The sequence below is a fragment of the Boeremia exigua genome (assembly GCF_020726555.1).
Source record: "Boeremia exigua strain MPI-SDFR-AT-0100 chromosome Unknown C7974scaffold_8, whole genome shotgun sequence".
Taxonomy (NCBI): Eukaryota; Fungi; Ascomycota; class Dothideomycetes; order Pleosporales; family Didymellaceae; genus Boeremia; species Boeremia exigua.
The window spans coordinates 1,813,519-1,840,148 of record NW_025763525.1 but is presented as its reverse complement, the minus strand read 5'-3'; the positions used below and the strand labels follow the sequence as shown (position 1 = coordinate 1,840,148).

At 57.5% G+C, this 26,630-nt stretch overlaps 11 protein-coding genes across 11 annotated transcripts; 6 read left to right on the top strand and 5 right to left on the bottom strand.

Moving 5' to 3' along the window:
• Nucleotides 1-86: 86 nt before the first annotated feature.
• On the top strand, nucleotides 87-1,458 carry C7974DRAFT_398244 (NAD(P)-binding protein). Its single transcript, XM_046142289.1, has 2 exons — nucleotides 87-285; nucleotides 336-1,458. The coding sequence occupies exons 1-2, from the start codon at nucleotides 272-274 to the stop codon at nucleotides 1,357-1,359; spliced, it is 1,038 nt and encodes a 345-aa protein (XP_045995790.1). The 5' UTR covers nucleotides 87-271; the 3' UTR covers nucleotides 1,360-1,458.
• C7974DRAFT_398242 (GPI ethanolamine phosphate transferase-like protein 2) lies at nucleotides 1,420-4,847 on the bottom strand. Its single transcript, XM_046142288.1, has 8 exons — nucleotides 4,466-4,847; nucleotides 4,115-4,418; nucleotides 3,927-4,054; nucleotides 3,492-3,877; nucleotides 3,218-3,444; nucleotides 2,343-3,162; nucleotides 2,187-2,294; nucleotides 1,420-2,136 (listed from the first exon to the last, which is right to left on the bottom strand). Exons 1-8 carry the CDS (start codon nucleotides 4,723-4,725, stop codon nucleotides 1,553-1,555), a joined length of 2,817 nt encoding a protein of 938 aa, XP_045995789.1. The 5' UTR covers nucleotides 4,726-4,847; the 3' UTR covers nucleotides 1,420-1,552.
• Nucleotides 4,848-5,105: 258 nt separating this feature from the next.
• On the top strand, nucleotides 5,106-5,697 carry C7974DRAFT_314983 (uncharacterized protein; the record flags this gene model as incomplete). The annotated part of the gene is made up of 2 exons (XM_046138486.1): nucleotides 5,106-5,432; nucleotides 5,545-5,697. The coding sequence occupies 2 exons, from the start codon at nucleotides 5,106-5,108 to the stop codon at nucleotides 5,695-5,697; spliced, it is 480 nt and encodes a 159-aa protein (XP_045995788.1).
• A 58-nt stretch (nucleotides 5,698-5,755) lies between these two features.
• On the bottom strand, nucleotides 5,756-9,097 carry C7974DRAFT_314540 (armadillo-type protein; the record flags this gene model as incomplete). The annotated part of the gene is made up of 7 exons (XM_046138462.1): nucleotides 5,756-5,876; nucleotides 5,926-7,777; nucleotides 7,827-8,169; nucleotides 8,213-8,384; nucleotides 8,434-8,711; nucleotides 8,761-8,809; nucleotides 8,856-9,097. The coding sequence occupies 7 exons, from the start codon at nucleotides 9,095-9,097 to the stop codon at nucleotides 5,756-5,758; spliced, it is 3,057 nt and encodes a 1,018-aa protein (XP_045995787.1).
• A 516-nt stretch (nucleotides 9,098-9,613) lies between these two features.
• On the top strand, nucleotides 9,614-12,161 carry C7974DRAFT_221852 (putative Xaa-Pro aminopeptidase P). Its single transcript, XM_046137180.1, has 4 exons — nucleotides 9,614-9,891; nucleotides 9,942-10,001; nucleotides 10,049-10,541; nucleotides 10,591-12,161. Exons 1-4 carry the CDS (start codon nucleotides 9,699-9,701, stop codon nucleotides 11,801-11,803), a joined length of 1,959 nt encoding a protein of 652 aa, XP_045995786.1. The 5' UTR covers nucleotides 9,614-9,698; the 3' UTR covers nucleotides 11,804-12,161.
• Nucleotides 11,948-13,509, top strand: C7974DRAFT_457568 (SOR/SNZ family-domain-containing protein; the record flags this gene model as incomplete). Its single annotated transcript, XM_046146058.1, has 3 exons — nucleotides 11,948-12,512; nucleotides 12,618-12,800; nucleotides 12,904-13,509. The coding sequence occupies exons 1-3, from the start codon at nucleotides 12,378-12,380 to the stop codon at nucleotides 13,507-13,509; spliced, it is 924 nt and encodes a 307-aa protein (XP_045995785.1). The 5' UTR covers nucleotides 11,948-12,377.
• Nucleotides 13,510-13,898: 389 nt separating this feature from the next.
• C7974DRAFT_435376 (Skp1 family, dimerization domain-containing protein) lies at nucleotides 13,899-14,493 on the bottom strand (the record flags this gene model as incomplete). The annotated part of the gene is made up of 3 exons (XM_046145055.1): nucleotides 13,899-14,075; nucleotides 14,121-14,291; nucleotides 14,335-14,493. The coding sequence occupies 3 exons, from the start codon at nucleotides 14,491-14,493 to the stop codon at nucleotides 13,899-13,901; spliced, it is 507 nt and encodes a 168-aa protein (XP_045995784.1).
• Nucleotides 14,494-15,304: 811 nt separating this feature from the next.
• Nucleotides 15,305-18,005, top strand: C7974DRAFT_426075 (GPI mannosyltransferase 4; the record flags this gene model as incomplete). Its single annotated transcript, XM_046144507.1, has 3 exons — nucleotides 15,305-16,170; nucleotides 16,214-17,232; nucleotides 17,756-18,005. The coding sequence occupies exons 1-3, from the start codon at nucleotides 15,682-15,684 to the stop codon at nucleotides 18,003-18,005; spliced, it is 1,758 nt and encodes a 585-aa protein (XP_045995783.1). The 5' UTR covers nucleotides 15,305-15,681.
• Nucleotides 18,006-18,955: 950 nt separating this feature from the next.
• Nucleotides 18,956-21,177, bottom strand: C7974DRAFT_473697 (Prephenate dehydratase-domain-containing protein; the record flags this gene model as incomplete). Its single annotated transcript, XM_046146570.1, has 3 exons — nucleotides 21,012-21,177; nucleotides 19,955-20,795; nucleotides 18,956-19,584 (listed from the first exon to the last, which is right to left on the bottom strand). Exons 1-3 carry the CDS (start codon nucleotides 21,072-21,074, stop codon nucleotides 18,956-18,958), a joined length of 1,533 nt encoding a protein of 510 aa, XP_045995782.1. The 5' UTR covers nucleotides 21,075-21,177.
• A 401-nt stretch (nucleotides 21,178-21,578) lies between these two features.
• C7974DRAFT_221797 (eukaryotic peptide chain release factor subunit 1) lies at nucleotides 21,579-23,407 on the bottom strand. Its single transcript, XM_046137179.1, has 2 exons — nucleotides 23,036-23,407; nucleotides 21,579-22,973 (listed from the first exon to the last, which is right to left on the bottom strand). Exons 1-2 carry the CDS (start codon nucleotides 23,160-23,162, stop codon nucleotides 21,787-21,789), a joined length of 1,314 nt encoding a protein of 437 aa, XP_045995781.1. The 5' UTR covers nucleotides 23,163-23,407; the 3' UTR covers nucleotides 21,579-21,786.
• A 30-nt stretch (nucleotides 23,408-23,437) lies between these two features.
• On the top strand, nucleotides 23,438-26,306 carry C7974DRAFT_398220 (vacuolar amino acid transporter-like protein 1). The gene is made up of 2 exons (XM_046142287.1): nucleotides 23,438-23,974; nucleotides 24,029-26,306. The coding sequence occupies exons 1-2, from the start codon at nucleotides 23,796-23,798 to the stop codon at nucleotides 25,830-25,832; spliced, it is 1,983 nt and encodes a 660-aa protein (XP_045995780.1). The 5' UTR covers nucleotides 23,438-23,795; the 3' UTR covers nucleotides 25,833-26,306.
• Nucleotides 26,307-26,630: the final 324 nt, after the last annotated feature.

Genomic DNA, 26,630 nt, shown 5'->3' with positions numbered 1-26,630 from the left:
ATAGGCAGGGTGCCTACAAAGTCGCTTACAAATCTACTCAAGAAACACCAAGCAGGATCGACTACCCAAGCTCATGAGAAGTGCATGTGATTGGTAACGTCAGATCTTACTCTAAGCTTATTGGCCGTAATGACAAGAAGTTGATCCATATTATGCAGTACACGATGTGAAGACGCACCTGGAGTAACAGTGCAACTTGCGACTCCACACATATATTCCGGACACAGGCCATTCGACGTCTTCATCCCTACAAGCTATTCTCAGACCTATCATGCCTCCCAAACTCTTCCTGTACCCCCCCTCCCCCAACCACCACATACACCTCACTGACCAACCCCCAGCACCGGCAGCACAGGCTACATCGGCGGCTCCGTCCTGCACACCCTCGCAACCGCCCACCCCGACTGGCCCATCACCGTGCTCCTCCGCAGCGTCCCCCCGACCTTCACCTCCACCTACCCCTCCATCACCATCATCCGCGGCGACTACGACGCCACCGAAACCCTCTCCACTGCCGCCTCCAACGCCGACATCGTCGTGCACTGCGGCAACTCCGACCACGAACCCAGCCTCGCCGCGCTGCTCGCCGGTCTACGGCGCAAAACCACGCCCGCGCACCTCATCCACCTCTCCGGCACGGGTCTCGTGAGCGACTGGGCCTCGCCGGACTTCCTGGGCACCCTGAACCCGCGCGTATGGTCCGACGTCGCGCCCGCTGATCTGCAGGACATACGCAGCCTGCCCGACACCGCGCTGCACCGCGGGACGGAGAAGATGCTGCACGCGGCCGCGCGGGAGGGCGGGAACGTGCGCGTGTGTGTCATGTGTCCGCCGGATATCTACGGGCGCGGGAAGGGGCTGGGGCGGACGCGCAGCGCGCTTGTGCCGTTTTTCGTCGCGGAGGCGCGGAAGCGCGGGGGTGTGTTTTATGTTGGCGACGGGGGGAACGCGCGGAGTTGGGTCCATGTGGAGGATTTGATGAGGCTGTATTTGCGTGTTGTGGAGGCGGCTGCGGGTGGGGATGCGGAGGTGGAGAAGCAGTGCTTTGGAGAGAATGGGTACTTCTTTGCGGGGACGCAGGAGCATTCGCACATCGAGATTGCGAGGGCGGTGGGCGAGGTGTTGGCGAGACAGGGTGTTGTGGAGGATCAGAAGCCGGTCCAGATCGGAACTGAGGAACTCGACGGGATGGCTAATATCCCGAATTTTCCCAAGCTGGCGAGGTATCTGTTTGCGAGTAATTCGCGGACGAAGGCTGAGAGGGCAGAGAAGCTATGGGAGTATAAAGGTGAGGCACCGGGCTTGATGGAATGTCTTGAGGACGACGTTGTGGATTGCCTTGAAAACGGTGGCAGGTGAGGTATCTGTTGTGCTTGATGAGTGAGCCAGGGGACGTCGAAGACTGGATGTTCTCACTAGTAACATAGGAATAGCATGAACATTATTCTATAACACAGACTATTTTCTTCTCATCTCTGCCCCCCTATTCTATACAGCTGAGAGAGAACTCTCTAATCTCGATTTAACAGCACACACAGTTCGAGAGAGAAGCTCACCACCGCCCAAACCACCACACCAACCCACCCAATCCCACCGTAACACCCAAATGCCACGCCACCCCCCACGCCATCGCGAACAGATACTTCGGACTAAACACCGTCCAGATAAACAAATGCGTCCTCAGCGCCGTACAACTCGCCATAACACTTGCCAGCATAATGCCCGTAAACAGCGTCAGCAGCTTAACATGCTGCAACCACAGACCTGCTCGCGCCTTACCATCTCCATCCCCATCAGACGATATCTTAGGCTTAGCAAGCGCATGCAAGTACTCGTGCTCGTGCTGCACCCAGCTCCTCTCCTTCTTCGCCGCTGGCTGCACTTTCGCACCATCAAGCACGGACTCGTGGCCGCCGAGCAGCAGAACGCCGGCCAGGGACCAGTACACCGGGCCTGCCCAGTTGGACAGAAACACGAGGAGTCCGACGGCGAGGACGTTGTAGCCGCTGATGCCGTTGTAGGCGTTTGCGAGGTCGACGCTGGATATGCTGTTGTTGAGGCCGAGCGCGAAGAAGGATGTCTGGCTTAGTAGGAGACTTGTGAGTGTGGTTTGGGTTGGCGTGAGGGCGAGGCGTGCTTCTAGATGTTAGATCGCTGTTGGAGTGGAGAGTTTGGGAGGGGCTTACACAGGAAGAAGATTTGGAAGCGGAAGAGGAGGTAGAGAGGGATGTTCTGCGCTTTTGTCTGCGTCAAGAGGAAAAGCGTGAACAGGTCGAAGAAAGCGGTTGCTAGGTCTGTTTTGTTAGCTCTCACACTCGATGAAGGGGGGTGGGGCGACATACCGCCTTGGCCCTTGATATTCCGCTCTGCTCGCCGCGCCGAGCGCTGGTATTCGGCATACAAAATCCATGCGAAGACGAGTGCAATGCCCCCGAACACAGTCCGCGCAAGCCCAACGAGATCCATCGCTCCGACCCACGCCATCAGGGCCGGCGTTATGCTGTACGTAAGCTCGGGGGCGTCTTTCGCAGTGAATGCAAGCTTGAAAAGGAATGCTACTCCGCAAAGCGGCAATGCAATCATCGCACCCGTCATACGGTGGTGGTCCAACGGCTGCGGATCCACCTGTCTTCTGTACAAGGGGTTGCTCAGCGTGACCACAGAGCGTGCGATGTGTGCGGAGATGCGGTTCGTGACATCCAGATATGTTGTACCAATCAGCAACCACAGCATTATCGAGCCACTGCCGTGGAAGATGCCGCTTGTTACGATGTCGTCAGCGCCCGCGAATTTCTGGCCGGTCTGGTTCCATCGTCGGATGATTCTATGAACGACCAATACCATAAGGGCCGGGTGGAAGAACGCTGCGCTTTTCTTCTTGTTTCGCATACTATGCAGGAATAGAGAGAAGAACCAGCCCGACGTGATCCAGTACCAGATATTGTGCTCTTCCTCAACATAGGAAGATGCGAACATAAGCACAGCGTACAGCGCGAGAGTAAGAAAGTAGTACAAGCCAGCTGATGATAGAGGTTGCAAGGATGGAAGCGTGAAGATAGTCAGCACTGGGATGAGTGATGCGAGCGCCGTTCCGAGAAACAATCGTGGGACGTCGTAGTTGGATGCTGCGCTAGACATTATTTCTTGGGCGTCGTGCATAAACTTTGTCTGATTAGTATTCCAGATCATATAGAATTTCTCTCGACATTATGCATACTTTGTTAACATGGCTTTGTTTTGAATCGTCATCGTCGTACGCCATGCTGTTAACGATGTTACTCCACCGACAAGCAAGCTTCTCTCCGCTGTCTGAGTGATCGCACTCCGTTTTGCTGCTTTCCACAGACGGAACTTCGTCCGCGAAAGTCTGGCTTGAATACGTAGCTTCGACAATACGCTTGATCTGTCTCGCGTTCCTGTACAGCAGCTGATTGCGATCCGAATCTGACTGGTCAGTCTCACCCCATATTCAAGGCGGGAAGTATACTCACCACCATCCCAAAACGCCATAAACTCGCTAAGAAATACACCAAGATTGTTCTTCGGTACCGGGAACCCAAGCAGACCTGCCAGTGTCGGTGCAATATCGCTTTGTTCTACGGTCCTGTAATAGTCGAACTCGCCCTCTGACTTGGGTTGCGTAGGGCTCTGAATTTTCGGCCGATTTTGAGTAATCTTTGTCAGTTTCGGGCTCATGAAGACGAGCGCTGGCGATGTTTCGCCAGGCGACGAGCCGCCGTGATTACCACCTTCGTTCATACCGTGATCACCACACAGTACGAACAGTGCGTTGGCTAGGTGGTCTTCGTTTTCGATGGCCGCGTATATGGTATGTACGATTTCGTCCATCTCCTTTTGCTTGGGGACCATGTTCGGACTGCGAGAGGTCAGAACGGCAATTCGATTGTGCACCAAACATCAAATACCTCTTCGGGCCAGCCTTGTGTCCAATATGATCGAGGCCCAGGTAGTGCATGATCATGGCATTCCAGTCGTCGTTCAGCAACTCGTTAGGAACATGTCTTGTCACATTGTTGTCCACTTCGGTGAAATCCTGCGCATCTGAAATCAACATTGTATTCCAGCTACGTATTTGCGGGCACAGTAGACTGACCGAAACAAAGAAACTGCTCGTGCCGTCCGCCCGCTCAAAGAAGTCTGGGAATAGCTTCAACCACGTATCATCACCGTACATGACCAGTTTCCCCTGCTTGTCTCCAAAGCGCTTGGCCTTGATCTGAGCAAGCCAGGTATCTTGTGTCGCGAGAGTGGAGGTCGTGTCTGACTCGGCGAAGTTGAGTATCACGTCGAGGAAGGAGGGTATAGAGCCTGTGGTTATGGCTTTCACGCGTGGCATGGTGATGGTGGGGGACGTAGCGTGGGCTGTGAAGGGGAGAGCAGTACCGTCACGGATGAGGCTGTAGTACGGTTAGCAGCCGAATTATGTACTTGGGGAATCATATACCTCTGAACAAAGCTCATCCCGCTCTCCTCGCCGTAAACGAAGTCGCTCCTCAGCGCATCTACGACCATGAATATCAGCTTGTCGAATGGGGCCTCGGGAGGCTGTCCATGCTCTCCGCTCTTTCCGTGTAACGATATCTCCTCATACTCGGCAAGTCCTGGCATAAATGGTTTGTACGGGAAGAAACCAGTCGCGAAGATCAAAATAGCGGCCGGAATCAAAAGATTCGCGAGCGCGAGCAGCACCGTTCGTGGCGCCATTGCAGCAGAACCTGGAATGCGGATCTACCGGAAAGGACCAATATCTACAGAATGAACGGGTCAAAGAGCGACATGAAGTGGAAACGAAACGGCGCAGGACAGGCCATCACGGTGTCGCCAAAGACGCGACGTTGAAGCTCCAGTCCAGGGTCCGCTGATCCCTGCACGCCTCGCGCCGCTCGACCAATTGAATGACATCATCGGCACCACGTCTTCCAGAGCTTCGCATCCACACAACCTCCATGTCTCCACGCAGTCAATTGGTCTCGAAAGCCTTGCAATCCGGTTTCCATACACGCGCCCGAGTTCTCAATAACGTCCCAATCGAACGCCAGCTATCCGCGTACCTCAAGCAGCAAAATCCAGCCTCGGCAGCCCCGATGTCTTTCCTCCTCCCTGGTCTGCGCCGCGGTGCGCTTCTTGCGACACCCCTGATCCTGTCCACACCTTTGCTTGTGCGCAATTTCCGGCACGCGCAGGCCTTCCGCTGTGACTCGGCGGATCCGCTCGCGAAGCTCGGCGATGTGCGGAACTCCTATGCGCGCGATGCCCAGACACCCATTATCACGCAGTCCGGGGCGCCGAATCCAAAAGCGGTGCGACAGATTAGTATGGGCAGTATACTGGGTGTGATCGGGGGTTTGGGTATCAGTGTCTTCAGCAAGCCATTGGCCATCTTGCTTGGGTTAGGCATTGTTGCATTGCAGGTAAGTGGTTGTGCGAGAGTAGAATAGGATCTTCAGAACAGTCTGGAGACCCAATATTTGAATTTTGCGAACCTTTTGCCTTAAAAGAGGTAAATGCTGATCCATTGTCTAGTTCATCGAGTCAAGAGGCATTCACGTCATTCCGTATTCGTATCTGCAGCGCCGCTTCAAATCGACGAATGTCCGCTCACTGGTGCAGGACAACGTTGCTTTCAAGCTGTCGTTTGGTTTGACATTTGCGCTGGCCGCGTTTGCTGAATTCTAGTTTAGTGGATGTTGACAAGCAGCGCCCGTCGCTGTGCTGGCTCGTAGTCATCGCTGTGCTATGCGAAACGACCATGGCCTTGAGCCATGGCTTGCGGCTGCAGTTGCATCTGAAGCTGTTTGCAGCTCTGCCAAAAGCCCTTCACTGTGTCTTTGAACCCAGTTGAGCTCTTTGCGTTCCTGTAGATATGTCAGTGTTGAACAACTGCATCGAGATTCGATGAATTACCTCATGGACCCTTCAATGAATTTGCGTACCATCTCCTGTACTCCTGCGTCCTGTTGAAATCTCTGAAGCAAAGGCTGCTCTGCGAGGGAGCTTGTTATGTAGGCTCTTGCGTTCTTGTCTGATCGAGCAAGTGCACGCAGTGGTGCAACAATGTGCTCCAGGCTTGTGAAGTCGACTTCGCCACATACATTAGTGATCAATGCATGGGTCACTGCATATCCAAAGTGGTTCACAATATCCTGCGATGTGCCTTGATGCTGGCCATGCGAGTTGCCTGTTGACTCAAAGATGTCTTTCCAAAGCTTTGCAGATGCTCGCTTGGGCAGGACCTCGGGTGAATTGATCGACTCGATGGAGAAGCCAAACATACCCTGTAAGATGTCCGGGTGTTCCTGCGTAAGAAGGCGTAGATCCGTGTTAACGAATTGTTGGATCAGCTCGATGCAGCCAACAGCGATTTCCGGGTCGTTGCGAGGGTGCTGTAGCGCTTGCATAATGCCTAGATCATGCTGAAGTAGTCGCTGCGCTTGGACGGTGAAATCGGCAGGTCGCTTGTGTTTGTGAGACGACAGCCAGCAACACGCAGTCTCGAGTACAAATGGCAAACGTGGTGTTTGCACTGTAGTTTTGGTGATGAAATCAACGGCCGCGGATGGCGGAAGAACGAATGGACCCGGAAGGGACTCCTTGAAGCCGGTGCGCAAGACGTTGCAGGCCGACTCGATGATTTCATCGTTTCCAGGGAAAATCGATGTCAGGTAACTGAGCATGTTGATGACCTGGTTCTGGATCTCCTTGCCTGGCCCTTCTGACCAGAAGTTTGATGTTTCCGCCTTCGAGTCCGCTTCAAGATCTACAACTTCCTCGTCGAGAGCCTGCAGCGCGCGACCAATACTCGACAAACATTTCAGGGTTGTCAGTGCAAGTACCTGCCCTTGTTCTGGGTCATTTCCTTCCTTTGTGACTTTGATGGCGCTCATCGCATCGTGCGCAATATAGCCGAACAGCTGTCTGACACCAACGAGTTGCTTCTCTTCGGTGTCCGCTGACTGAACGATGGCAGCAATGCCCTCGAGGACTTTGCTCTTTGTAAATTCTTCTGCGGTCGGATAAGTAAGGAATTGCTCGTACATCTGGAAGAACGAGTCGAGTTCTCCCGTGAGCGACTTCCTGCATTCCGAGCACAGAGACGCAAATGACTTGGCCGCCGTGTGAGCCAGTGCGGGCTGAGCCAACGCTTTGAGGAGGAAGGGCAACACCTGAGGCAGGAAGCGCGGATTGCGCAAGAAGAACTGGTTGAGAGCTGCGACCAGCTCTACCGCAGATCTCCGGGTGATGGCAGGTATGTTGGCATCGCCAGACATGGCCGAGAAAAGAGGCTGCTCGAACAGACGATGTAAGCGCTCGTCATCCCGCTCCTGGAAGGCATCTGCGATAGACATCAGACAGAAAAGACCAGCCTCAAGCTCCAGCCAGTTGCCTGTCCCAAGCGCGTGCAGGGTGAAGTCGATAAACTGGTCCGTCATGACATCGCGGAGAGATTCGTAGGCCTCCATAATGATGTCGCGAACATCGATACGAAAGACCTTGAACGTCTTCTTGGTGTCTGAATCCCATCCTTTGGTTTCGCTGGGCGGAGGGTAGATTATTTTCTGTGCGAGCTCGGACACAGCCTGAAAGACGTTCGTCTTTGCAGCATCCATCCAAGAAGGCAGAGACACTCCCTCTGTGTATTCGAAAGATTCTTCTGCAATTGCGCTGACGAAACCACTCCAAAAGTCAAGCACGACTGGCGCCACGTCATCGTCTACGCCGACGGTCTCTGTGTACTTTAGTAGGTCATGCAGGAATGCTGAGATGGGTTAGCTTGCAGATTAGAGTCATATTAGGTGACAACTTACACATGACCTGTTGGTTGTGAACTGTGTCATGTTCTCTGTAAAGACTCCTCGCGTCCAACTGGATCTGACCATAAGCAACAATAATTCTGGCGAGCGAGACTGTTTCAGCATCCTGCTCTCTCAAGATTTCTAGCCCCCATGGGCCGGCTATCGCCGCCCACAGCATCTCCTGGTGCTTTGCTTCGAAGAATGTTGGATAGTTTTCCAGAACTTCTGCGACAAGGTCCATAGCATCTTCGACGTGATACTCTAGACATGTCAAAGCGAGCTCAGTGACAGATCGGAGGTAATGCAGCTTCTCTGGGACGTGCTTGAATTCGGATTGCGCATAGAAGATCCAGCCCTAACAAGTCAGCCCTGGATCTCAACTGTGCATGCAGACTCACAATGAAGGTTTTCGAAGCAGCGATGCAGATCTTTTCTCCCTGCTGCACCGAAACATCGTAGTTGGGGTCGTTGATCGGTACTGATAAATACTTGAATCCGCGTCCAAACGAAGCATGCAAAAGCGCCTCCAGACTTTCCGCATTGGCAATCATCTCATGGTGCACTTTGCGGCTAGCGAAGTCAATAAGGCAACACTAAGAGCAGGTGGTTTGAAGCTTACTTTGGGCTCGCGGAGAGCTTCTTTGCCTCATCCGCCAGGTTCATAGCAAAATCTAGCAGGACAAGCAGTTGGTCGTCGGACAGCTGGGGCAGCAGATCCCATGTTGAAGGGTGACCTTCTAACGCATCGTCGAGCACAGGCTGTTGGGCAGCAAATGATGCGATCAAGCTGCGCAGGCACAGGCTCCATACCGAGATAGGTTTGGCGAAATATTGTGCCAATGTCGAACTGACCTTGCGAGTCGCTATTGAAGACGATGGGCGTGAAACTAGATGGTGCTGCACATGATCAGTAGCTGGACAATATGTTCTGGAGGGACAAGCGTACGATAAGTGTAGTGAGCAGTTGTGCGGAATGTTCTTCGCTCAACTCATTCCTGCAACCGGTCAGTCTACAGTTGAGGTGGACATGACTGCACTCACGAGTCGGCGTTGAGCTTGACCGTCAATGTCAAAGCCCCAAAAAACCGGACCTGTTCGTCGTCACTCTTTAGAAGTGCGTCTGCAATCTCCCACCCTTGAGGCGAGCGCTGCAAGACTCGCAATGTCGCTTCTGTCTGAGTGATCTTTTTGGCGTTACCGGGATCGTAGAACGCCTTGACCAGACCCTCGATTTCGACAAAGCTTAGAGGGAATCCCTGATGCTGGACACCATTTGTAGCCATGTTGACCCCAGTCCACTACATAAAATCCATCAGCCGGTTAAAAGGAGTTTGACTACCCCTGCGCTGACAGTGATACAAACCGGCAATTTCAAGACAGCATCGACCAACCAGAGAATTTGATCTCGAGAATGTGAAGTTGAAAGAAAAGACCCGAGAGACAAATTCGCAAAGTGGAGAGAAGCATCTTACCGTACTCAGGCCGACCGTCTATAGCAAAATCGAAGTAACAGACGTTGCGGTGCTCGGCCGCAAAGAATACGCAGGAGGCAGTCGAGGATGTGTGACTAGTGGTGCTCGAGCTATATACTTCGGGCGCAGGCTGGGCTCGTCTACCTCCCACGATCGTCTGATGGACTCGCTAGTGACTCGCCACCATTCGATCGCATATTTTGCAGCGCTGGAGTCGTCGATTTCTGCAGGAGGCTGAACCACTCACTCTGTGTGTTGCAGTCTAGTAGCAGCCTGACAGAAGAAGTTTGGTGACGCGTCTTGGCGAGTCGCTCGTTTGCTCCTGCCCCGAAAAGTGACGCTAGGCCCCGCGCCGCATTGCAGCTGTACCGTTGTGGTGGGGTGCACTGCATACCGATAGTAGGCGCCCTCTATGCTTCTGCCACGATCATTGCTGCGCACTCACGCGACAGCGGCCGTGTACACAGCCAGAAACCCTCCGATCGCCACTCGACTTTTCCACGCATCTGCTGCTCTACGCGTCATTGATATGTCCAAGGTCAACACTACACGGCGGCTGGAGGAGCTGCGCAAGCTCATGAAGGAGCGCAATGTCGATATCTACAGTAATGAGGCACGGCCATGCAGCGCGGAGAGTTCGCTAACACAGATGCAGTGGTCCCGTCCGAAGATAGCCACCAGAGCGAGTACATTGCCCCGTGCGACGCGCGTCGAGGTCAGATTCCCAGCCGCCTTCGCAACACAGCTATTGATTCCCACCAGAATACATCAGCGGCTTCACTGGCTCAGCCGGCTTCGCGGTTATCACACACGACAAAGCTGCGTTGTCCACTGACGGCCGCTACTTCAACCAGGCTGAAAAGCAACTCGACGGCAACTGGGAGCTGCTTAAGCAGGGCATCCAGGATGTTCCAACCATTCAAGAATGGACACTGGACCGAGTTGAAGGAGGAAAGGTTGTTGCGGTGGACCCTCGTGTAGTCGCGGCCTCGGACGCCCGCAAGCTGGCCGACAAAATCAAGAAGAAGGGTGGTGAATACAAGGCTGTCGACGAGAATCTTGTAGACGCAATATGGAAGGACAGGCCAAGCCAGCCCAGCGAGAAGGTCATTGTGCAGCCTCTGGAGTTCTCCGGCAAGAGCTTTGAAGACAAAATCTCGGATTTGCGAAAAGAGCTTGAGAAGAGGAAGAGCTTGGGCTTTGTTGTCTCTATGCTGGACGAGATCGCCTGGTTGTTCAATCTACGCGGAAACGAGTACGTATACGGACATCATGCGGCTGTCGGCATCTCTGACATCTACCAGTATCCCTTACAACCCTGTCTTCTTCTCCTACGCGGTCGTCACACCAACCGCCGCCACTCTGTACGTCGACGAGAAGAAGCTGCCGCAGCAGGTCAGAGATCACATTGGCGACAAGGTTGAGATCCGTCCCTACGAGGCCATCTTCGAGGATGTAACCGCCCTGAGCAAGGCATCGCTGGAGGCCAAGGACGAGTCTGAGGCGAAGAAGAAGTTCCTTACCTCCAACCGCGCATCCTGGGCACTGAACAAGGCTCTCGGTGGCGAGGACAAGGTCGAGGAGGTGCGCAGTCCAATCGGCGACGCCAAAGCTGTAAAGAATGAGGTCGAGTTGGAAGGCATGCGACAATGCCACATCCGGGACGGTGCCGCACTCAGCGAGTACTTCGCATGGTTAGAGGACCAGCTGATCAACAAGAAGGCCACGCTAGACGAAGTCGATGGCGCTGATAAGTTGGAGAGCATGCGATCTAAGCACAACGGCTTCATGGGCCTTTCCTTTGACACAATCTCTTCAACCGGATCCAACGCTGCTGTCATCCACTACAAGCCAGAGAAGGGCGAATGCGCAGTCATCGACCCGAAAGCCATCTACCTCTGCGACTCCGGCGCACAGTATCAAGACGGCACCACCGACACCACAAGAACACTACACTTTGGCGAGCCGACCGAGATGGAGCGAAAGGCGTACACACTCGTGCTCAAGGGTAACATTGCTCTCGAGCGCATCAAGTTTCCCAAGGGCACAACAGGGTTCGCAATCGATGTCCTCGCTCGCCAATTCCTCTGGGCCGAAGGGCTCGATTACCGACACGGAACTGGACACGGTGTTGGGTCCTTCCTCAACGTTCACGAAGGTCCAATCGGGATCGGCACAAGGGTACAGTACTCGGAGGTTGCGCTGGCCGTCGGCAACGTCCTCTCGGATGAGCCTGGGTACTATGAGGATGGGAAGTTCGGCATCCGTATCGAGAACATGATCATGGTCAAGGAAGTGGAGACCAAGCACCAGTTTGGTGACAAGCCGTATCTTGGGTTTGAGCATGTCACGATGACTCCCCACTGCAGAAATCTCGTGGATATGACTCTCCTCACCGAGGAAGAGAAGCAGTTCATCAACGCCTACCATCAGGAGGTGTTTGACAAGACGAGCGAGTACTTCAAGGACGACGCCCTCACGCTGGCATGGCTCAAGCGCGAGACAGCACCGTACTAAGCACTTGGATAATATACTTTAGAGGAGGCTTTTTGCAGGTCATCGGCATGTAGCGGCTCAGGGCAATTGCATAGCATTGGCGTTGGTCTGACTACAATCGCAAGACGGTACTAAACTGCGAGTCCCTGCATGCAAAGTTACCTCTTCGGGCAGTTTGGTTCTCACCACCGCTGAGTCTACTGACTAAGCTGCGGCAATTCGCGGATGCCAATACCAGCAACCCCGCTATGATTGGATCCGATGTGTCAAGAGTGGTCAAAGGGCGCGGCGCAGGGGTCTAAGAGCGCGTCACATACTCCGGAGGCGTGCCCCGCCATCAGCCGCGGCGCCGAACGAGCCATTGCGGGATGAATGACCCTTGGATAGGCAAAAAATTGTTGCGATGCCGCTGCGTTGTCTTGGACCGTGGTCATCGATGCGAATTGACTCACTCACGCCAAAACCGCCTTTCTTAAACGTGTCGCGTGGTAATCTGTCTCCATCTCTCATCTTCACTTCACTTCATTCCACTTCTTTGTAGACTTATTCTCGCAATTGACGCCCGTGTCGCTGCTACCCCTCCTTCTCACTCACAATGGCAACTGAACTCCCCACCACGAACGGCGCCAGCGCGCTGGACGGCGAGAACAACTTCGCCGTCAAGGCGGGCCTCGCCCGCATGCTCAAGGGCGGCGTGATCATGGACGTCGTCAATGCCGAGCAGGTGCGTGTTATGAATTCTCCGCGGAGCTTCACCGCGGAGCCCAAGCGTGGAACTCAAACGTAGAGCTCAAGCGTGGAGCTCAACTGGTGAACACTGTTGACATGTGGACAGGCACGCATCGCCGAAGAGGCGGGCGCCGTCGCCGTCATGGCGCTGGAGCGCGTGCCCGCGGATATCAGGGCGCAGGGCGGCGTGGCGCGCATGAGCGACCCGCAGATGATCAAGGAGATCATGGACACGGTGACGATTCCCGTCATGGCGAAGGCGCGGATCGGCCACTTCGTTGAGTGCCAGGTACGTCTCTCTTACACTCACACACTCTCCCCCCTCACTCCCCCCTCGCCTTCCCCCCCTCACCTCAACCCCTTCATCCCCTCCCCCTCTAACCCAATCCCAGATCCTCGAAGCCCTCGGCGTAGACTACATCGACGAATCCGAAGTCCTCACCCCCGCCGACGCAACCCACCACATCACCAAGCACCCCTTCAAGACCCCCTTCGTATGCGGGTGCCGCAACCTCGGCGAAGCCCTGCGCCGCATCTCCGAAGGCGCAGCCATGATCCGCACCAAAGGCGAAGCCGGGACCGGCGACGTCGTCGAAGCGGTGCGGCACACCCGCACGGTCGCCGCGGAGATCCGTCGCGCCCAGGGCCTCGACGACGCGGAGCTGCGCGTTTACGCCAAGGAGCTGCGCGTCGACTACCCACTCCTGAAAGAAACCGCGCGGCTGGGCAGACTCCCCGTTGTGAACTTCGCAGCCGGCGGTGTCGCGACGCCCGCCGACGCCGCGCTGATGATGCAGCTCGGCTGCGACGGGGTGTTTGTCGGGTCTGGCATCTTCAAGTCGGGCGATGCGGCGAAGCGGGCCAAGGCGATTGTGCAGGCGGTTACGCACTACAACGATGCCAAGGTGCTGATGGAGGTGAGTATGGACCTGGGCGAGGCGATGGTGGGGATCAACTGCGGGACGATGGAGCCCAAGGACAAGCTTGCTGGGCGTTGAGGCGGGCTGGTAGCGGGTATTCGAGAGAGAGAGAAGTTTGGTTTGACGGCGTTAGACGGAAAAAATGGCTGCAATTTCAACACTGGGCTGTGGTACTCCTCTCATGAATACAGTGGATATCTGAGCATACAGACATGACGTGATGTGACGAACAGTGACTCACCAGGCGGCATCACATCCAGCACGATAACTGAGAATTTGACTTTTCATTGCGAGCTACAGAAGCGAGTCACAGAGCCACAGAAGGTTGTCAGCACCCCACCACATGGCGAGGACGTATCGCGTACCGAGCGAGCCGGAATCATGCCAACCGAAGAAAGATATGCCCGTAAGAAACCCCGAACACCGAAATCAGACCCGCGGGGGCGCGTAGCCCGAGACTGCACCGTCTAGCGGTCCTCGGCCCACTCGTTCTCGCGGCGGATCTGCTCCTCCTCCTCCGGGGTGAAATCGTTCTGGATGTTGAACGTCTTGCGGATCTCGTCGGGGGACTTGCCCTTGATCATGTTGGCGACCGTCTTGCAGCCGACGTCGAGCAGCGCCTTGATGTCGAGGTAGTTGGCGGCCTGGGTGTGTTAGCAGAGTCACCTTCGTAACGGTAAAATACGCACCAGAATAATCTCAAACAGCATCTCCTGGTCGACCTGCATGAACTTCTGGTCCCACTCGTCGATGTCGGTCGACTTCTTGCGCGAGTCCGAGTCGTCGTCCTGCGAGGCGGGCGGGTCGTTGCGGTGGTGCTCGCACCACTCGAGGACCTTCTTCATGACGGCCTCGTTGACCTGCGCTGTTAGCCGGGCCAAGAATCGGAAACAATGCGCTTACGTTGGGGATGGGGATGGCCTCATCGTTGTCGCCGCCGAGATCCTCGAGCAGATTCTTGATCAGGATCGAGCGCTCGGCCACCTGGCGGTCAACAGCGAGGTCGATGTTGTCGCTCGTGGTGAGCTTGATCTTCTGGCTGGTGGGGGCTTCGGTCGACATGGCGTGTGTATGAAAGTGGGGTAGCGGTGTTGCGGGTCGCGCGCAAGGCAAGTCGTGGGATGTGGGAGGCGGGGGATGCAAATAGAGAAGAAGCGAGAAGGCGGGCGAATTGTATTTATATCTCGGGTTCGTTGGTGAAGTGAAGTTGGGTACAGGCAACCAGCGGTTTGCTGGTGCTCCGCAGCACAAGCTCAGGCGCCAGCCCCCCAATGCGGACTAGCGCTCTTGTTGCTGCCGCGCACAAGGGCGCAACTACCTGGACGATTGTCTTTGTCGTGTCCGCCATGTGGACTTGAGTGCAGCGCAATTAAGCCGTTTGGCTAGTCATTGTTCGCGCTCAAGGGGAGGCTGGCAAACTGTGACTGTTCACCCCGACGATGCTCATCCCGACGACTTCACCCCGACGGAAGCTGCCAGAACAGGCCTTCAAGACGTGGTGGTAGGTACCCGAGCCGTTGAGATGTGGCACACGGGCAGCGAACGGGCAGCGAACCGGACATGCGGTGAGAGATGTGAATGCTATGTGAATGTTGGTCTCCATACAATCGAAGTGGTCTACAATCGATTGAAGTGATGTCGACAATCAAAGTTATGTCTACATTCAAGCTGTCTACATCAAGCTGTCTACATCAAGCGGTCTACATTCACCCAATCATGCAATCATGCACTGATGCCTCGACAAGGCGGCATGTCACACTGAAACGCCTCCTACGCTACCCGCCTGCATGCCAGGCTGCGAACAGGCACAGTGCCACCCTCACGTGACGTCGCGCTTGATGCGGCGAGCGCGCAGGGCTGACATCCGCGAGCGCTCGTCTGGGAGCGGCGTGACCAGCTCAGACGAGCGCGGGACTCGCTATACTTGACCGCGTGCCCGCGCGATGCGCGCACGCAAGCTGGCAGCCAGTCGCCGACCCTGCACGACCCCCTATCCCGCGGTGCAACGGCGTCGTTAGGACCTATCGTCTGCCCAAAGTGGCCTCACTGCAAACGCGCCGCCCTCACCCGTTTCCGCCCTCGACCGCGCCGCAACTTGAACGACGGCAACACGACGCACCGAACTTGAACGCACCGCACCGCACTTGAACGACCGCTGAACGCGCCGCACTTCAACGACCGCAACCCCGCGATGCGCATGCGCTGCTCCTCGCTCCCCTCTCGCGGCTCCCCCGAGCCTCCCCTGCCATAATGTGGCGCCGCATCTACTTCCTGCTGGTGCTGGTGCGCGTCTACTTTGCCCTGTCGCCCAGCTACCTGCACCCGGACGAGAACTTCCAGGGCCCGGAGGTGATTGCCGGCCGCGTCTTCGACTACCCCGTGCACGAGACGTGGGAGTTCACCGCCGCGCACCCCATCCGCAGCGTCTTCCCGCTGTGGCTGGCGTACGGCTGGCCCATGTACATCCTGCGCTGGCTGTGGGAGGGCTTCGGCTACGACGTGTCGCCGGCCGTCGTCTACCGCGCCCTGCGCGTGCTGATGCTCGCCCTGAGCCTCGTGCTGGAGGACTGGGCCGTCCACGAGCTGGTCGAGTCGCCGCGCGCCCGCCGCGTCGCCGTGTCGCTCGTCGCCTCGTCGTACGTCACCTGGACCTTCCAGACGCACACCTTCAGCAACAGCCTGGAGACGCTGCTGGTGTGCTGGAGCCTGGTGCTGGTGCAGCGCATTGCAGCCGACAAGGTGTGTATATCCCGCCCGCCAACAACCCCAGCTAAACCCCCAGAAACGCTCCAGCGTCGTCGCCTCAGCCATGCTCGGCTGCATGCTCGTCGTCGGCCTCTTCAACCGCATCACCTTCCCGGCCTTCCTGCTGCTCCCCGGCCTCCGCCTGCTGCCGCACTTCACGCGCAAGCCGCTCTCGCTCGCCTTCCTCGCCGCCGCCGCGCTCACCACCGCCTTCGTCGCCGTCTGCGTCGACACCGCGTCCTACACCCCGGGCGACTTCTCCTTCGCCGCCCTGGCCCGCCCCGTCGTCGCCCCGCTCAACAACCTGCGCTACAACGCCGACGCCGCCAACCTCGCCCTCCACGGCCTGCACCCGCGCTACCAGCACCTCCTCGCCAACCTCCCGCAACTCCTCGGCCCCGCCTTCCCGCTCCTCCTCAGCGCCCGCCTCGCCCCACCACTCCTCTCCGCGCTCTCCGGCACCGCCCTGCTCAGCATCTTCCCGCACCAAGAACCCCGCTTCCTGCTCCCCGCGATCCCGCTGATCCTGTCGTCGCTCCGGCTCCCGACCCGCCCCGCGCTGTGGCGCGTCTGGGTGGTCTCCTGGATCGTGTTCAACGCGCTGCTCGGCGCGCTGATGGGGGTATATCACCAGGGCGGCGTGGTGCCCGTGCAGACGCACCTCGCGGCGTGCGCGAGCCCGCCCGGCCACGCGTTCTGGTGGAAGACGTATAGTCCGCCGACGTGGCTGCTGAACGGGCGCAACGCGGAGTTGCAGACGGTGGATTTGATGGGCATGGAGGCGGGAAGGATGTTGGAGGCTGTGGGCGCGGTGGTGCCGGGGTGCGATGTCGCTTCACCCGCTGGACGTCCTGAGACCCCTGCGAGTCTGAAACCAATCTACCTCATAGCCCCGCGCTCCGCGCTCTTCCTAGCACCCTACACACACCCTAACACCTCGCTCCCCCTCTCGCTCGAGGAAGTGTTCGCCCATCGCGCGCATGTGAACCTGGATGATCTGGACTTTGGCGGCGAGGGGGTGTGGGGTACGCTGAGGAGGGTGGTGGGGGGGAGGGGGTTGGTTGTTTGGGAGGTGCGGCGGAGTTGTGGGAGGGGTGGAGATGGATTAGTGGAGGGGGTGGGGGAGGGAGAGGGGGTGCAGGTGCAGGGGGTGGAGGGGGTGGAGTGAGCCGTGCGTGTTTAGTTGGATGGCATGGCATGTGCTTGGGGATTTCGTATGTTCTTCTTCTTCGACTTCTTCGACTTCTCCTTCTTCTTCGTCTTCTTCGGTGGATTTCAGTTCCGCTTCCAGTTTCTCACAAGATACCCATTCGATACAGCTCTCGTAATCTCAATCTACATCTCGTTGTGTTCTGTAATCTCAATCTCGTTGTGTTCGATAATCTCAATCGTGGTGTCCCATAGACTCAATCCTTGTGCTCTGTAATCTCAATCGTCGTGCCCCATAGACTCAATCTCGTGGTGTTCTGTAATCTTAATCATTGTATTGTCTCGCTCCACACACTACCAGACTACCAGACTACCGGACTACCAGACTACCAATCCACCAATCCACCAAAACCCAACTAACCCTCACAAGACCCTTCCAACTCCCAACCCAACACAACCACCCAACCTACGCAGCCCTAAACCTCCCCCCGGCGAGCACATCCGTCATATTCCTGCCCCCCTCCTCGCACCCGGGAACCGGCACCGCCCTCGTCCCCTCCTCCTCTCCCTCACCCACCCCCGCCTCATCTCTCCCCACCTCACCCCGCCTCTCCCTCCCCGCCGCCTGGCCATACTTTTTCCGCCTCGCCACCTCCGTCTCGCCCAGCAACCACGCCTGACACGCCTTACACCTAACCCGCTGCCTAACCCCCTTGACCGCACCACGCGCCACCACCTCGTCCGCGACAGGCGCATTCCCCACCCCGCAGCGCCCACACGTCCAGGACATATTGCTCACATCCGTCGCACTCGGCGTCGTGAACTTACCCTGGCGCTCGGCGCGCTGCACGGGCTCCGCGAAGATGTCCTCGTTGAAGCGCAGTTTATCCGCGAACCCGACGATGCTGTTGGGAACGACGGCGGGGCGGAAGGTGCCCGGGGGTTTGGAGTTGGGTTGGGCGCGCGGCATGGCTTCTTGGATCTCCTAGTTTTCGGCGCTGTCGAAGACGTCGGCGAGTGCGGAGTCCTGGCGTGCGATGCTGGTTTGTTAGAGAGGGGGTGTGGAGATGAGGGGAGGGGGGGGGGGGGGCTTACGCGCGCGCGAGCAGTTCGTCGACGGTGAGTTTGCGCTGGAAGACAGCGGGGTCGTAGAGCTCGGCTGCGCGGTTCTTTTGCAGGTTTTCATCTCTGGGAGATCAGTCAGTCAGACATCAGCCAGTCAGTGTCTGTACACTGTTTGTTATCATGACTGGATATATACGTACGCTTCGAAAACGAGCTCGCGCGCAGCAGGGAGTTTCTGCGCAATGGTGAACAACAGGACACTGGTTATTTGGGCGTTGGCATTGATCCTGTCGACCGCCTTTGCGAGCTTCGTGTCCTCGGTATTGAGGTTTGTCGTGTTTGTCGGTATCTGGGGGCTTCTCATGGGGGCTCTCGGAACAGCTTTCCCTTTCCAGGGCTTGACCTTGTTCGCATCCTTGCGAGGGGGCTTGCGTGTGTGCGGAGATGTTTCTGGTGAGTCTTTGGAGGCGGTGAGATCATCTCGCGAATTCGCGGTGGTGGCACGGCCTTTGGCATCGCGCTTGCGGAGTCGTGCGGCTCGGTCTGAGCCGGGCGATGCCTCTTCCTAAGAGCTGGCTGACTTGATGTTCTTCTGTTCGGTTCCAATGGGCAGAGCGCCGCTCATCATGTACGTCCCGTCGTCCAGCACGTGAGTGGGCGAGACACCGTCTTCCGCATAACGAACTGGGCTTTGATCTCCTTGCTTGGTGCTGTCATTGTGCGCCTCTGAAGACTGCCCAACATCACCCACCGCAGCGTCCTTCCCAGACCCGATTCCCTCCTGCAGCTGCTCACTCAATCTCCGCTTCACGTCATAACTGCCCATGTGCATCTCGAGCCACTCCATGAACGGGCTTGAAGTCGCCATTTCGCCAAAAGCATCTCCCCGACTGGGCCCTGCATGCTTGTGCGACGCGCTCGAGCTTGTCCGACGTGTGGTCACTGTCGTCGAGAGTCCGGGCGGGGGCGACACGCGGCGTACCCGATCTGCAAGTTGAACGCCGTCGGGTGTCTGGATGCCGCTGGTGGGTGCTGAACCGGGTACATCTGACCATGGCGATTGTCGCTGTGATGGAGGCTGCGGCGATTGCGATTGTGGCCGTGGGGATCGGGAGAGGTTGGCGCGCTTGGCTCTTGTGCTGTGTAGTGAGGATCGCTGTCTGCGTTTGCGCGGAGCCATGGTACTGGACGGTGCTGTAAGAATATGCGTTGGTGGTGGTGAATGTTTGTTCAACGGTGTAGCAATATTTGCAGTATCAATGCTGCGGATCTGGGGAGGAAGATGGAAGATATCTCACCAGCGTTCTGCTTCAATCATTCCGTGCATCAGTGCTTGTTGTTTTAGGAAGTCGCTTATCAGGGACGTGCTGGCGAGTCCAGATGGTAGTCGCGATTGCTGCAGTCGCAGTGTCAAGGGAGATACAGACCGAAGACACAACGACAGCACACTCGAATCAACAACGCTCACGGCACTAAGTACTGCCCAACCATACATTACACCCCTCTTCTATCCCTCCCCCCACCTACATCCCCTCCCAACTCCCCACCCACCTGTACCACTCACACACCTCCCCCAACTCCCTCAACGCCGCATTCACCTCACCTCCCTCCCCCTCCTCCCTGCGCCCCCTGAACTCAATGAAGAACACATACTCCCAGTTCGCCACCCCACTGGGCCGCGTATTAATACTCGTCAGATCGAGCTTGTGACGCCCAAACACAGACAGACACTGCGCGAGCGCGCCCGGGTTGGGGTTCTGCGGGGCATAGGGCAGCGTGAAGAGAAGGAGCGTTTTGAATTCCCTGTCTGCGTCTGGGGCTGCGGGTGCAAGTCTGCTAGACTCCTCCGCGGACGGTGTAGCAGGAGGAGCGGGTCCATCGCGCCTCCTTAGCACAAGAAACCGCGTCTGGTTCCCCGCCGCGTCGTTGATCGCCTCCGCGCGCACAGCGAGCCCGAACAGCGTCCCCGCGACCTTGCTGCTGATGGCCGCGGCCCCGGAGTCGCCCGCCGCAGCGACAATCTGCGCGGCGCGCGACGTCGAGCTCACATCAAACCGCTCGGCGTGCTTCAGATGCTTCTGCAGAAACGCGTTGCACTGGCCCCAGGCCTGGGGGTGCGAGTAGAGTTTCGTAATCTGGGCGTAGTCGGGCGGAGACGCGCTGGCGGGACCCAAGAGGCAGTGCGATACCCCCACGTACGCTTCGCCGCACACGAGGATGTCGCGGTGCTTGCTGTGCGGGTCGGCGAAGAGGTCGAGTGTGAAGACTACGGAGCCGTTGGTGCTGTTTTCAAAGGGCACGACGCCGCGGTGCGCGGTGCCGTTTTGGACCGCGGTGAAGACATCTTCTATGGTGGGCTGGGGGGTGAGGGTGTATTGGGTGGGCGAAAAGGTGTCGAGGGTCGCCTTGGGGGTGTTAGTGGGGGATGAATGGCGAGTGTGGAAATTGAGGATTTGGAAGAAGAGACGGGATGCCGGATTGGAAGGAGATAGGAAGGGCTTGGTTAGTCGCGGGGAGTTCGTGCATTTATTTGTAGATGTTTAGGAGAGGTCTCGTGACGTGGTGGTTTGCGCGCACAACTTCACATTGAATGTGACAGTATTGTAGCAAGGCTGACTTACCTGATGTGTGTAGCTGGCCTCTGGCCCCAAGAACGCCACCTTCGGTTTCTCTGATTCTGACATTATTCTGAGCTGCAATTGGTGTGCGAATCGGGAGAGTTGAGATGCAAGTTCGGAATGGAATTTGGACCGGCATCGGCCTTTTAGACCGCAGGCTACATCATAGGGCGGATGTACAAACAAGTACATAGGGCGCATGGATCGACAGCAAGCATATTTATTCTGCCAGCTCCTCACAAGTCAAGTCAAGCATCACAATAAAGATTCATGTTCAAACACAATTCGATTCAGCTGGATATGAACGACAGACAAGCTGACGCATACGCGAATGAGCAATTTGCCTCTCCTTCGTCCACCTAGGATTGTTGCGGAGAGTTCGCAAGCAGATGCTTGACAGTGGCTATTCTCAGTGTCCTGTTCGTCTCACATAGTCACGGCTAGGATAGAGCTCTACAATCGGTGTGATTGGGCAACTTGTCGGAGAAGGCTGGTGCCTCTCCGTTGAACGAAAGGGGTGGTGATAAGAATGGGTGTTCATCAGCCTGTTCGCGATTAGCGATGCCAGTCAAACGCACTGAGCCTGCTTACCATGCAAAACCTCCGTGAACGCTCCCCTTTTCATCTACAATCGGGAGAGGCGAAGCGTCGTAACATCGACTGCTCCGTCCTTCAATCCGGGCGCGTCGTTTTGACCTTGTTCGCGGGCAGCGGACGTTCCTTCACTCGGCGCGTGGAGTGGGGACGCTGCCTCGCAGTCAGCGAGGGCGCACAACCGTCAATCATCGTAGAACTCGTCCTCGTCGTCGTCAAAGTCGGCAAGCTGCTCAAAGTTGAGCGCGTAACGCAGGATGGCACCGATGCCACCGAAGCCCTTTACGAACTGGTTGCCCTCAGAGGAGCGGTCGGAGACGAACTCGAGGGTGGCACCGAAATCGCGGTACTTCTCGGCAAGCCACTCGAGCATAGAAGACTGCTCGACGATCTCCATCTCCTGTCCAGTGGTCTTGTCCATGAAGTTGGTGCGGTCGGCCTCCTGGATCTTGTTCGTGTGGAGAATGACCTCGGTATTGTCGGAGGCCTTGAGGACCCAGCGAGTGATCTCCAAGTTCTCGAAGACGATCAGAGTTTCGGCGGCACCAGCCTCCAGAGCCTTCAGGGTGTCTTCGACACCGTAGCAGACCTTGCCCGAGTCCTTGGAAATGTGGTCGAAGTACTCGTTGATTAGCTTCTTCTCCTGGATGAACTTGACGTTGCCCAGGGTCTCGGACGACAGCTCGATGGCCTGGTTGAAACCGTTCTCGCCACCGTAGGAAACGTCGACTACCTTGATGACCTTGGACTGCAGACGGTTGTCGAACAGGTCGGACTGGTTCAGGTCGTTCTTGAAGTCGGCGCTACCGGCCAGGATAATACCAGCGACGTTGACCTTGTCGGCGGTGATGAAGTTCTGCACCGCCAGCTCGGCGACCTTGCGGACGTAGTTGTGGCGCTTCTCCTCACGCAGACGGGCGAAACGCAGGGCGGACTGACCACCACGGCCGTGCTTCTTGGGCAGGTCGACGGAGAACTTGTGGACGATTTCACGCGTGTTGCCGGACAGGGTGCCGAAGAGGGCGCCGTTTCCGTCCATGATGATGAAGCCGAACTTCTGGTCGGACTCGAGCAGCTCGCTCAGGGCCTCGGTGTGGAACTTGTTGTCGCAGAGGTACAGCGAGGTGTTGATGGGCTTGAAGGGCTCGAAGTCGATGTTGACCTTGCGCTCCTTGCCCTCGGGGGTCAGGATTTCACCGCAGTAGATGACGAGGCCGTTGGGCGGGACCTTGGAGTACAGCTTCAGGCGCTGCTGGGTCGAGGTGATGGCCGACAGCACCGACAGGCGGTTGACGCGCGACTTGATGTTGGAGGCGGTGCCGAACTCTTCTGCCAGCATCTTGGCGGCGCGCGAGACCTGGTCCTTGGGCGCTGTGCACAGTGAGCGGGGCCGTGAGGCGTGAGGCAGGCAGGCCGGCCGGCATGTCACGTACGGATGATGAGCGAAATCATGGATGTGCCATTTCCGCGGGCGGCTTCAAGACGCTTGATGAGCTTCTTGACCTTCCAGATCTCGATGTTCTTCTCCGCGTCGTTGGGCTGGGGCTCCTTCGACGACATCTTCGCGGCGTTGTGCGTGGGTGTGTGAAGTGACGATGGCGGGGGCGCGAAATTTTGCTGCAACGCTGTCCGGAGGGGCGCCCAACGCTGCGGCCCGCGAACGATCAACCACGGTTTGCGATTCGAGATGCACCGCCAACCAGGCCGGGCGCGTCTAATTTAATGTGCCGCGGCCAGGCTCCCGTCTGCGCCGTGCCTCGCGCGCAGTCAAGCGCAGTCAAGCGCAGGCCCGCGCAGTCACACACAGTCACGCACAGTCAAACACAGTCACGGCGGCGCTCGCTGCTCGTGCCGGCCTTCCAATCGCTAAGGGGCCCACTCACGGCTGCTGTGCGCCCGCGGAATGACGACGGTGCCTGCGGGGCCTCGTGATGCCATCCCAAAGCCTCACGCAGCATGTCGTCTCCGCTCTCGGCGCTTCTATCTGGACGCTGCCGCGCCGCCATGGAGCAGGCGTTACGCATTTGCTACGCCAATCTTGCACCGACGATAGCCTCCTTTGATAGATACTGTATCTACCGGTAGCTCCCGCGCCGTGCATGGGTCCGTGACAAGTTTTGTGCTGGCTCCACTGCCCTCCTTTCGCGCCCCCATTGCTCTCGCACTGCTCCTCTGTGCACCGCGTGAACGACCATGGACATCAAGGGCAAGCAGCCGTCCACCTGGGACCAGTATGACGGCGTGCGCGGCTCCTCGGTGGGCTCGCAGGGCAGTCGCGTTCAGTGGGATGAACTCGAGCGCCGCCCCAGCGAGCAGAGCGCCTCCAACACGGGCGCCTCGACAGCCAACAACGGCACGATGCGACGAAGAAGGTAGGCCAGTGCAATCTCTGCGCGCCACTGAACCCCGGCTCACCACGCCCGCAGATCCTCCGTCTCGCAGCAACTGCACGCGCTGGGCGACGCCGGCGGCGTGAACAGCATCAACAACTTCGCCCGCTCGTGGTCCCGTGCCGCGGGCTTCTTCGAGATCACCCCGGTGCGCCCGAGCTTCCGCGTCGAGAGCGACGACGACGACGAGACGCCCACCGCCGAGTTCCCGCGCACCGGCTTCGTCCCCAGCACCCTCGCCGAACACCGCTCGGCCCTGCGCCAGGCGCTGCAGACCGGCGGCCGGCGCACGTCTGATCAGGCTGTCACAGACGTGGATGAAGAGACTGGCGCCAACGAGCACACACGGCTTTTGCCACGGGACTCGCAGCAGCGGCTGCGCGCGCGCGGGGACAGCATCTTCAACATCGAGCCTTCGCTCTCCTCGCCCTTCGGTGGCAGCTATGGCACCGGCTACGGCAGTCTGTCGTCGCGCGTCAACGAGCCCTCGATGCGCCATGCCGGCCGCCTGTTCGCCGAGCAGCAGATGAAGGGCGTGCAGGAGCCCGAGCAGGAGCGCGAGCCGCTGTTGGTCAAGCAGGTCGAGGAAGACGGGCAGATTATCAACGTTGTAGTTGGGCAATCCACGCTTCCGCAGACCATCTTCAACTCGGTCAACGTTCTAGTCGGTGTGGGGCTGCTAACGCTGCCCCTAGCTCTCAAATACTCCGGCTGGGTGATCGGCATCATCTTCCTCACTTGGTCTGCCGTGGTCACCGCCTACACGGCCAAGCTGCTCGCCAAATGTCTGGATGTCGACAGCTCCCTCATTACCTTTGCCGACCTGGCATACGTCTCGTTCGGCAACAAGGCCCGTATTGCTGTCAGCATTCTCTTCTCTCTCGAGCTGCTGGCAGCATGTGTCGCTCTTGTCGTGCTCTTCGCTGACAGCATGAACGCTCTAATCTCTGGCTACGGGGTCATGACATGGAAGATCGTGTGTGGTGTCGTCTTGATCCCTCTCAGCTTCCTGCCGCTGCGTCTACTGTCGTTCACATCCATCTTGGGGGTCATGTCTTGCTTTGGCATCACAATCGCTGTGTGGATGGACGGTCTCATCAAGGCTGACGCGCCTGGATCTATTCGCCAACCCATGACCCAATACCTATTCCCCGAGAACTGGATGACGATCCCCCTCTCGTTCGGCCTGCTCATGTCTCCGTGGGGCGGACACTCCGTGTTCCCCAACATCTACCGCGACATGAGGCATCCGTACAAGTACCGCCGCGGCGTCGACATCACCTACATCTTCACCTTCATCATCGATGTCGGCATGGCCTGTGCCGGCATCCTCATGTTCGGCGACGGCGTCAGCGAAGAAATCACAAACAACATCTTCCGAACCGCCGGCTACCCCGCCGGCCTGTCCGTGTTCATCGCCATCTGCATCGCCATCATCCCGCTGACCAAGGTGCCGCTGAACTCACGCCCTATCGTCGCCACCCTCGAAGTCCTCTTCGGCCTCGACGCCCGCTCCATGGCGCTCTCCTCCTCGCTGAACGGCATGTCGGGCCTCAACCGCGGCCTCTTCAAAGTCACCCTGCGCATCGTGACCATCATCGTCTTCGTCGTCATCGCCATCCTGTTCCCGTCCTTCGACCGCATCATGACGCTGCTCGGCAGCGTCGCGTGCTTCTCCATCTGCATCATCCTGCCCGTCGCGTTCCACCTGAAGCTGTTCGGCAAGGACATTGGGCCCGGCGAGAAGGCGCTGAACTGGGCGTTGATTGTCTTCAGCAGCATCCTGGCCGTCATTAGCACCGGGTTTGCACTGCTTCCCAAGGAGCTTATTGGCGCCTGAGGCGTGTTTTTTTTTGTTGGCCCCTTGCCCTGCAGCGGCGGGGGCTGTGTTGGTTATGTCTGTTTGTAATGTATGTGTGGGGCATCTGGAGTGTATATGTAGCATGAGGGAGCATTGCATTTGACGGCCTCGACTAAATCGAGTAACGAGGCGTCTGTTTTAAGATTGTATAAAAGCATGCATGTCTTCACTATGTTCACGAGTGATTCAGTGGGCTTCGGGCATTGGAATGTGCTGCTTTCGCTGGACGGTGAGACATCAGGTGTTAATGTGGACAGGTGCTTGCTTTAGCAATGAGTCTGATTACCAACTTCAGACATCACTCACGTAGCCACAATCTTGCATCCACCTCACCTTCTCTGGTAACGTGAGAAATCACATGTTCAGCGCACGCGTCGTCACGGAAGTCCGCTCCGCAAGCTTGGCTGCCCAGCTGGATAACACGGTACGCGGTGTGGAGACGCAGGTATGGCATACGTCATGTCCCATCCTGAGAGATTGGGCAGCTTGTGCAGCGAGGGCGAGAACAGAGAAGCGCGAGACGTTGTCTTGGGGTGTTTGCCATAGCGGACGCATTGGAGTGAGGTTGCGAACCTAGATTGCATCGGTGGTCTCGCAGCCGAGACCAGGCGTTCGGAGTCGTTCGCTGCACGCAAGCGGCCGTTCTATCTATAACCCCAGCTAGCTCCACGTCTCCACGCTCAAGCCACCCCCGAAGCTGATCCCACCCCTGCCGCGACGCATGCTGGTGCACCGCAGTGAACTGTTGACCTTGCCCGTCTCGCGCCGTATCCTGTC

Excerpts from the sequence above, each read along its gene's own strand:
- C7974DRAFT_398242 (XM_046142288.1), bottom strand. The coding sequence starts at position 4,725 with ATGGCGCCACGAACGGTGCTGCTCGCGCTCGCGAATCTTTTGATTCCG. Across the intron at positions 4,419-4,465 it reads GGGATGAGCTTTGTTCAGAG|CCTCATCCGTGACGGTACTG; the intron begins GTATATGATTCC and ends ACCGTACTACAG. Across the intron at positions 4,055-4,114 it reads CGAGCAGTTTCTTTGTTTCG|GATTTCACCGAAGTGGACAA; the intron begins GTCAGTCTACTG and ends TCAGATGCGCAG.
- C7974DRAFT_221852 (XM_046137180.1), top strand. The coding sequence starts at position 9,699 with ATGCTTCTGCCACGATCATTGCTGCGCACTCACGCGACAGCGGCCGTG. Across the intron at positions 9,892-9,941 it reads GCGCAATGTCGATATCTACA|TGGTCCCGTCCGAAGATAGC; the intron begins GTAATGAGGCAC and ends ACACAGATGCAG. Across the intron at positions 10,002-10,048 it reads CCCGTGCGACGCGCGTCGAG|AATACATCAGCGGCTTCACT; the intron begins GTCAGATTCCCA and ends GATTCCCACCAG.
- C7974DRAFT_221797 (XM_046137179.1), bottom strand. The coding sequence starts at position 23,162 with ATGTCGTCGAAGGAGCCCCAGCCCAACGACGCGGAGAAGAACATCGAG. Across the intron at positions 22,974-23,035 it reads CATGATTTCGCTCATCATCC|CGCCCAAGGACCAGGTCTCG; the intron begins GTACGTGACATG and ends CACTGTGCACAG.
- C7974DRAFT_398220 (XM_046142287.1), top strand. The coding sequence starts at position 23,796 with ATGGACATCAAGGGCAAGCAGCCGTCCACCTGGGACCAGTATGACGGC. Across the intron at positions 23,975-24,028 it reads GGCACGATGCGACGAAGAAG|ATCCTCCGTCTCGCAGCAAC; the intron begins GTAGGCCAGTGC and ends CCACGCCCGCAG.